This window comes from Camarhynchus parvulus, chromosome 1A (genome assembly GCF_901933205.1).
Source record: "Camarhynchus parvulus chromosome 1A, STF_HiC, whole genome shotgun sequence".
Lineage (NCBI taxonomy): Eukaryota > Metazoa > Chordata > Aves > Passeriformes > Thraupidae > Camarhynchus > Camarhynchus parvulus.
The window spans coordinates 25,143,601-25,153,022 of record NC_044586.1 but is presented as its reverse complement, the minus strand read 5'-3'; the positions used below and the strand labels follow the sequence as shown (position 1 = coordinate 25,153,022).

The window sequence follows — 9,422 nt, the reverse complement described above, 5'->3', positions numbered from 1 at the left end:
TTGGGCTGCTGATCAGTCATTTTTCTCACTCAGTCTAAGAACAGTGCAGCTCCTTTCACCCCAGCCACTCAAATTTCTCTTCATGGGGGTGGGCAGCAGTGAGGGGTGTGGGAGTGGCATGCACCTAGCTCCCACCTAGGTGTAGGGTCTGGATGCAGAATTAAGCAGACAGAGTCTCAGGAATCAAGCAGCATTTGCACTGACCCATCTTCTGCAGCAGCTCCCACAGAGGACTAGGAAAAAAGCATCTGCCACGGCTGAAACCTGTCTTGTGCAATGGATTCTGCTGAGAGCAAAGCAGAGATTATGAATGAGCTGACAAAACCAGCCTGCTGTTGGCATAGGCACCAAGCAGAGACAGAGTAGCTATGCTGGAAGTGTTCCATCCATTACTGTCAGAGAAGTCACTTTTACCACTGATCCCGCTCTAATAAATCATGTTGCCAAGCAGTTTTATAGAGGCGTTATACATCCAAAGCTACTTATGGTCCTGTTAAAAGAGATGCATTTCTTTTTTAGCTCAGTGTGGCTGAAGTGCTGTCACAGAAGAAAGAGAGCTGCTGCTCAGAGTGCTATTCTAAAAGAAGTATTATTGTAATTAAATAGGGAGGGACGACGTGAGCCAGGAGCCACAATCTTCCTGCTCTGACCCATCGCCTTGGGGCAGCATTGCAAAACTGAAAATTTGTGACCATAAGCACAATAGCTGCTCACACACTCTTTGCCATGGGGATTGATGAAAATGGGGATATAATGATGTTACTTCCTCACTCACCATAGATCACCCATCCCCTCAAAGTGACTGGAGTATTATAGGTCTGGCAAGATGTATATGGACAACTTAACCAATTAGCTCTTTTATAAGGGCTGTCATCCTCTTAATGCAGTGTTAGATATATTAAAGCATGTGTCTACAAAGTAAAGTATTCCTTTCTGAAGCTAACAAAGCTCTCGTTCTAGCAGTCTTAAAACTTCAGCCTGCAAATGTTCACCCTGGGGCTGCATTCGCTCTAGTGAGTTATTCAGTGACTACAGAAGCCAAACAATAGATCAAAGCTGGTCTGCATACACATGTACATACATTTATACCCATATGCATGTACATATATATTTATAAAAATATATAGGGTTTGGCATGGTTAATACCGGCAAGAAAATTCCTTACTAACAAGTGGAGTAGCTGAGGAAGGTTGTATATCCAGCACAGCTAAATCTACATGGCACGTGTATAATTCCCATCAAAATTAAGCTTTTAAATTTGGCTCTGTTGAAACGCAGCCCTTCCTGTGGCCAGTCCTGTACCATCATACCACTGCTTTGCACAGCACTGAGAGGGACCTGCCCAGCTGCTAATAAGCAGCAAGGGCACTCCTGTCTCTGGGAGGCAGAGATAATTCCCAAGGCCACTCCTCTGCTGAGCCCATCCAGCCCAGCAGGCAGCCCAGGCAGCTGTGGAGCTGTTCCAGTGCCCTGACAAGTGAGGCAATGGGAAAGGGGCCATGGGCAGCAATGCAGGGTGTGATGCGCAAAGCCACCACATCCCAACAACCCAGCAGGGTGACCTCTGGCAGCACTGAGGGGCCTCAGCACAGAGAAACATCCACCTCTGAGTTCCCTGGCACTGTCTTCTTAAACCAACACACAACAGGCAATGCATGGTGCTCTGTCGAACAACTGAAAAGCACCAAAATCTCTCCATTTCAGCATTCACTGGAGACAGAAAAGGACATTGCATAGGTGCAGAAGAGAAGCAAGGAGGTCTCTAGATAATCTGCTGCACTCTAATTTCTCAGAGATACTGCAGGGGATGGAGAAGAATGTTTGTTTTACCACCAGTTCAGGAGTCCACTGCATGTAACAGTGTCTGTGGCCATGCTGGCCTTGGGTCAAAATCCAGAACTGACTTCTGGCCCCAGCACAAAGAGGTGGCTGGAAATCCTCCAATGTCAACAGCAACTCTGGCTGTCCAAGCAAACATTCACTTGCAGTGACAGAGGCGTATCAAAGCGCAGCCTAAGGAGCAGAGAGACAGCCTGCTGGAAACCCTCAGACAAAGAGTGTTTCTACCTTTCCATAATCAAGGACAAAAGGATGCCATGGATAGTAACTTTACCTGATTTCTAGAAAGCAACCTGACAAATGAATGAGATAAAATCTACCTGGGTCCACTAAGCACAATAACAAAAATCCCTGGGCCACATCATACTGGAGACAGGGAAATATTTAGAGGAGGTCTGAGCCCACAGTTGCACTGTTCCTGTAATCTTGTCTCAGGTACCCACTACTGTCCATCACAGGGACAGGGCACCAAGCTAGATGGACCTCAATGGGACAAAATGTCTAACATTTCTGAAAATCAGTCACCAGTATTTGCCTGAACATTAAGGTGTTCGCTGCCCCAGCCACAGGAACACATAATTTTCCTCAGGTAAGCAGGCCCCTTGTTTCTACATTAACACAAATACATTGCTCAAAGCCTCTCAATGGCTGGAACAAATGAAGGGGATTATTTCATCAGCTCCTGTCTCTCACAGTCAGATAATGCAGGGCCACACCAGGATACCCAAAATAGTGATTTATTGGAAAAAGCATTATGACTATTTATAAATGCTGTGACATGATTAGTACCCCAAAGAGAAAGATAAACTGGCAACCTACGGTCTAGCAAATCAACTACTCCCACTGAGCTCACAAAGTCAGTGATCAGAACAGAAGCTGTAAATCACAATATTATTATTTATTTATTTATTTCAAAGCTAGAAAATGCAGAAAAAACACAAGCATCTTTGTGTGTACAGAAAAGGCAATTCAGTTTGCATAAGGCTTTGACATTATTTAACAATGTTTATGAAATTCTATCCTGCCTGCCTGATGCAAAAGGCCAGTAGCAGGGCTGCACAGGCAGAGCCTACAGATGTTTACTCTCACTGTTGGGTCTGAAGCTCTCAGTCTCTGTTCAGAGGATATGCACTTTATAAAAGAACCACACCATGCTGCTAAGCTCTGCAGCTCTGTTTATACCAGTTTTATTACTGGCATCTGAGATTCCACAAGATAAATTTTGAGAAATTTCAAGGTTTTGATTATTGAAGGACACGTCTCCAGACTGTATCCACAAAAGCTCCAAAACAAACCTGGGAAGGCACAAAATGGACAATACTGTGCTCCTCCATTCCTCACCCACACAGGTTAAAATAATCTGGGACATGAACAGTCCCTTTGGATTCAGGTACAAGCTTAAAAGGACATTTGCTGCTTCAAAAATTCCTTCAAAAGCCTAATTTTTTGTTTGTCTCGATTTCTCCTTTTATTCTTCCTCCCCTGCACTGCAATCACTAACCACAGCCAATAGCTTTTCTCTGTCATTGTTGTTTGGTTTTTTGCTTAATTAAATTATATCTGCTCTTTTTACCCATCCTGAACTAGCTGCTCTTGCACAGAGGTGACTGAAACTCTCATGAAGTTCACAGCAAAGCTCTTATATGTCTCAGCAAGAGAAAAAAGGAAAGCACATCAAAACCTCAGGTTTTCTCCTTTTCCTGCTGAGATTTGTTCTCAGAAAGCAGGAGCACGTGCAACAGCTTCAGCAGCCAGAAGCCACAATGCCAGCTGACAGATGTCTCTTTCAGCTCCAGGGGAAAATGGCTTTTGGAAGCACCTGAGCTGCAGGGCACTTCACCACCAGAGGAGCACACCTCTTCTAGTGCAGGTAAAGAATTATACACACCCAGCAGCAGGGTAAGTGCTCCCACTGTGGGCACTCTGGTGTGTCCCTGGCAGAACCAACAGCTGGTTTGATGCCTGACATTTCAACATTGCCACTCTTCTGAAACATGACCCACACTTGCTATTGTATTTGAAGTTTCCAGAAGGCTACTGATTATTTGACCCAAGTCCCTGTTTTCCAGACAGCCATGTTTTCCTCCTCTAAAGAAAACAGCCGGTCTGAGTAGCCCTTCAAAAATTGACACCTTTTAAGAAAAGCTTTTTAGATTGGCACCTATGGTAGTTTCACCATATTTTCACCATTCTTCAAATGCACTCTCAGATCACAAGTAATAAGCATCTGCTTTCTCCCAGCCTTTCATTTCTCTAATTCAATTAGATAATCACACACATTTCTGCTTTGGCCCTTGCATAGGCTAGTTTTAAAGAAATGCTACACAAGAGTAATAGGAAGGGGAAGAAACAATCTTGAGGTCTCCAGGTCACATTGTCCAGCTGCTGGCTGAGATGGAGATACAGCACACACCAAAACACCTCTCAAAAAAAGAAAGCTGCAAACAGAATCTGGATCTTTCTCTGAATGGCGTTTCTCAGACAGATGACAGAAGCGCTGATCTTCTGCACATTCTGAATTAATGAAAAGGACGTTTATTTTCTCTGCGCTGTGTTGGCAGCAATGCCCGTGTCCCTTTAGATTGTTTGTGGAATGGCAAAGATAAAAGCAGCATTTTACAGCTGCAGCAAACTGAAGGAGATAAAAAAGTCTCTGTATGCACTTTTGTCATGTTCCCCTGCCCGTCTCAGGTGAGACTAATAGTCTGCCTACACTTGGACGTGACTCCTGTCAGGCACCAGCCAATTAAGTACTTTTGGCTTTCTCAGCACTGAACTCTGGAAGCACAAAGGAGATAAAAACAAGCCATGGAGAGATCAAGAGAGTCTGTGTGGCTGAGGACTTGGTCTGGAATGAAGGAGCAGGACCACTGGGAGGGTCAGCAAGTGCTCTTCTAAAATGATTTTTATGGTCCATAAAAGACTAAGGCATAGGCATGGAAAAAGGCAGTGATATTTTTTTGCCTCTGTTGAATTCTTAGTTTATTTTATAAAGAGGACAAACATAGTGTGGGGAGGTTATCAGAGCAAGGCAGCACCATGGGGAGCCAGATGTTCACTCCTTCACAAACCAGACCTCATTGCGGCGTCCGTAAGGCTTCATGGGGGGGTCATAACCATTGCACAGGTAGGAATCCTTGTGGTAGGCAGCATCACTCCCCAGAGCAGCCTTCAGCTTGGCAGCATAGCTCACATAATCTGCCTCTTTGGCATAGCCACCAAACTGCCTGCAAAGAAACCAGAGAGCAGTTGAGCAGTCCTGGAAAAGCAAAGAAGGAAGAGAGAGAGAACAATACACAGGCACAGTATATTTAGACACGCATTTTGATCCAGGCCCTGCCAGCATGCACTCACTCATGTGTGCACTGTTCATTGTGAAGCAGCACACTTCATCTGTCCCAGATGAAGTACACAGCCAAGGGTGACAAGCAACCTGACAAGTGCATGAGATAAAATCTACCTGGGTCCACCAAACACAATAATAAAAATCCCTGGGCAGTCATCCATTGGGAGACCCCAAAGATATCCCCCCAAACAGCCCCACGTATGTCAGCCAGCAGAACGGCCCTGCCCTGTGAATCAGCACCATATCAGAGAAACAACTTTCTAAAATACAAGGTTATCTCCAAGTCAGCTCAGCCCACAGTCCCCACCAACGGTGTCAACAACCATGCTCACTGTGGTGTGAAGAACCGTCTGCTGGAAAGATCATGAAGGAAAGCCAAACTCGAGCTAGCCCAAGAAAAAGGGGAGGTAGGAACATACAATTGGCAGTTACAGAACACAATGCCATTTAGAAGGGGTGGACTGAAATGGGTTTGGTTTATGTCGACCTCCCACCAACAGGAACTGTTTCCAATCAGCCTGCACCTCACCACCCTCCCTCAGGGCTGAAATTTGAGACAAAACGGGATGATATTGCAGAAGTGGCCCACACCCAGAGCAAAGGCCAAGCAGCAGTTGGAGGCAAGAAAGAAGTCAGAGTCAGCCAAAATAGTTCAAGAAAGTAGGCAGGGGAACCTCCAAAGGGTAAAGACAAGGTGAAGAGCTTAATGCTGTGGTGATGCTAGCATGAGTCCAGGCTGTCAATCAACACCCCAAGACATTCAAAGGTGACTTGAAGCAATGCAGTGGCCTCTTTGTTTCCATGGTGGAGTCTGGTATGAGTCCATCTGAATAAGGCTTCAGTGGACAGTTTGTGAACTGCACCAAAGAGCATTCTTAATGACTTCCCCAGAAAGTGGGGAAAACAATAGATTCATGCAATAGAAATGGGACAGTATCTTTCAGGGCTAGCCTCCATGCTTGTTTACCCAGTGGAAAAAAATCCATATTCCACATCAGTGCAGCATGACCAGGGGTAAGAAGTGACATAAAACACCTGTCTTCAGTCTAGACATACTCCTCCATCTCCTTCTGCCACATGCACCCTTGTACAGCAAGTCACCTGGTAAAACAAACACTGCTTATCAGAGCACCCAGAAGGCCTCATCACTTGAGACTGGAGATCCCAGGATGCATTCCTTACGTGGAATAAACGGTCATCCCCTGTCTTTCTTCAATCTTAATGCTTTCATCAGTAGGACATGGAGGGCTGTCTTGAAACTGACTCGGGATCCGCAGAGAGACTTTCACCTTCTGCTGAAAGGAGCCATCTTCAGCAGGAAAAGCAGTGATGGAGACAGGAGCAGTCATGCCCATTCCAACTCCTGAAACAGACAAACAGACATTACTAAAGAAGTCTAAGCTCTCAGTAACCCACAAAATTAACAGGAAATTCACAAAAGCTAATTTTCATTTTGGAAAACTCCTCATATGAACAAACTCCTTGTCAGGAGAGGGCTCCTCTGGGGAAGCAGAACAGCCATCATCAGGCTTCTGCTTGGGCCAAGCTCCCTGTCCACACCAGAAGCTTGGGAAAAAAGGGTTCCAACTGACCTCTGGAATGCTTTTTATTAATGGTGCTGCTTTTGTGGTTCTATTAGACACTCTATTCTTCTGACAAATCAGCTGTAAGACAGCAGGATCTGCAGCTCCAGGGCAGGCCACTGGCACATATAAATCTACATCAGCATTTAAATTAATACTATCTGCACTTAGTCATGAGTCTACAACCAATACTGGGTGACAGGAGCTTTCTCTTAAAACCTCCCAAATGCTTCCAGACATCCTACAAGTTCAAGTGCCCCAAACCTCAGTGCTGTTATGGCTTTCAGCAGGACTGTCCATGCTTTCCACACTCCAGGAACAGCAAGGTTTTTTCCTACTCATTACCACCAAGAAGTACCACATGGCACTGAAGACCAGTTTTCTTCACTCTTCTTGCAGCAGTAGGGGACCTCTAAACCTGATGACCAGGCAGCCGTAAAAACAGCTGAGATCAAGCCATCTTTCTCATCTATTTTCCTTTGATGTCATACCTGTGTTTGTGTCACACGTTATAGAAGGCACCCTTTCTACTACAGCAACAGCAATCACCACCTTTCCAAAAATGTTGCTGCAAATACCATTTCCCACTGCATCCACCTCCTATTCCTATAGAGACTACACTAATCCCTCTACTTAGATGCTGGAGAAAGGTGTTTAAGAACATGTATATGCCTCAGAGCTACTCTGCAGTCTTCTCCTGCTATGAATGGTTAAAATGTGCACATTTCAGTAAGATGAGAATTAGAAGCAATCACCTGGAAGCACTGCCATAAAACATTAAAATATACCATTATAAAGGAAGCTCACTGTTCATTACCCTTTCATGAATAAAAATAGCCAGATAAAATATCAAGGTCGTAACTGTTATTTCACTGCCCACAAGGGCACATCATAGAACTGAAGTGTCCCAGATACCTGGATTTCATCAGCTACTGCTCACTCAGGGAGCTGTGACAGATACCTGTCTGCCTGTCCTCATGTTATCCCAGCTGCAAGGTAATTCATTCCTGTTTAAACAAATAATTTTTGAGATTTCATCCTGAAACAGAGACGAGCGGACTCATAGCATGAGTTGGCTGGGCACGACTTAGCCTGTTACAAATTTACTTTTACCAGTGAGGGGCCATTCCCATCAAGACCCGCCGTGCCAGGAGCCACAAGCCAGGCGGGCCTGCAGTGCCATTGCCTCCATCCATCCCGCTTTCACCAAGCCTCAACCACAAACACCCGCCAAGCCCCCCAGGGCAGGCAGCATCTCTCACCCTTGTCGTTGCTTCCTCCGACGTACTTGAGGAGCTTCACTGCCCCTTCCTTCGAGGCTTCGTCGAACGACTTCCCCACCAGCTCCACCGCCGCGAACTTCCCGCCCTCGTACGTCCTCTCCTCGTAGCTGACCTGATCCTGGGGAAGGATATGGGGATGGAGGCGCTGCCAGGAGGAACGCGCTGCCCGGGGCCGATCCCCCCCGCTTTCCCTCGCAGCCCCTCAGCGCAGACCCGCCCGGCACAGACCTTCTCGCCCTTGCTCAGCAGGCGGTAGGGCCATGCCTCCACCGTGCTCAGCAGCGAGTTCTTCACCATGCCCAGCATGATGCCGTGGCTCAGCTCTGCCCCGCTGGGCTCGGCTCGGCCCCGCTGGGTTTGGATCTGCCCCGCTGAGCTCGGCCCTGCCCCTGCCGGCTCGGCTCGGCTCGGCCCCGCTCGCAGGAGGTGGGAGGGCCGGAGCCGCCCCGCCCGCAGCGCAGCCATCGCCCCCGGGCGCGCCCGAGGCCGCCGGAGCCGCGGGGCCGGGGCCGTGCGATGCCGGCGGGAGCGGCGGCCCCGGAGGGTAAAGTGTGCGGGGCACTGAGAAGTGTGAGGAGTCATGAAGTGCGGGAACAGATGGTATTCATCTCTGGGAGACAGGAAATGTGAGAGGGGATATGAAAGGAATGAAATACAGGAAAAGGGAAGTACTGGCAAAGTGTGTCATGCCTAGCGTGGAAGGGCACCATAGTCCTGGAGTTGCAAAATCATAACCTCTTGTTTTTTTCAGTCTTTTGTGTTTTTTAAAAAATAAACAGAAATAAGGGGAACATAGTCGTTTTTTAAGGAGGTGGTCTGGTCACTGGATATTGTAAGCTTCAGGTGAAGGGTAGATTTTAGAAGTTCCTAAGATACTTGATCTCCCTCCACTGACCACCCAACTGGTCACCTCTGTTTAAAAGTTCCATCCAGATCCTTTCGCAGAAATACATGTAAATGAACATAGCAGAGAGCTTAGATGGCTTCTGTAGCTGGATACATTTATATGTATAGAAGACATAGACGCCTTGTGACAAGTGGTTTTTTGTTGTATAAGCCCCGTCTAAGGACAAGTGCCTTACCCAGGATCTTTTAAGAAGAGGTTAGCAGGAGCAGAAATCAAATACCAGTCCCTGGGAATCAGTCCCATGGGCCAGGCCAGCTTCCCCAGGCAGATAGGATACAGGCATCTCAAGTTGCTCAGCTGGACTGCTGCCTTCTCAAATAGAAGGTGAACAGTGCAGAAGTAGGCTGGCACATAACCTTCCTACACTCTTAAAGAGCAAAGAATAAAATTATAAGATAAATAGGACACTAAAACTTTTCCATCTAGAGAGAGGGTCGTGCAAAGAGGTTAAAGAAGCTGGCTGT

General features: G+C 46.6%; 1 protein-coding gene across 2 annotated transcripts; it reads right to left on the bottom strand.

Annotated features, from left to right (window-relative positions):
• Window positions 1-2,716: 2,716 nt before the first annotated feature.
• HEBP1 (heme binding protein 1) lies at window positions 2,717-8,435 on the bottom strand. 2 transcript variants are annotated; one of them, XM_030960134.1, is made up of 4 exons: window positions 8,280-8,435; window positions 8,031-8,169; window positions 6,368-6,548; window positions 2,717-5,066 (listed from the first exon to the last, which is right to left on the bottom strand). In XM_030960134.1, exons 1-4 carry the CDS (start codon window positions 8,355-8,357, stop codon window positions 4,895-4,897), a joined length of 570 nt encoding a protein of 189 aa, XP_030815994.1. In that variant the 5' UTR covers window positions 8,358-8,435; the 3' UTR covers window positions 2,717-4,894. The 2 variants fall into 2 exon arrangements, with proteins under 2 accessions (XP_030815994.1, XP_030815995.1); XM_030960135.1 differs by having other exon boundaries at window positions 4,973-5,098.
• Between the last annotated feature and the right edge of the window lie 987 nt (window positions 8,436-9,422).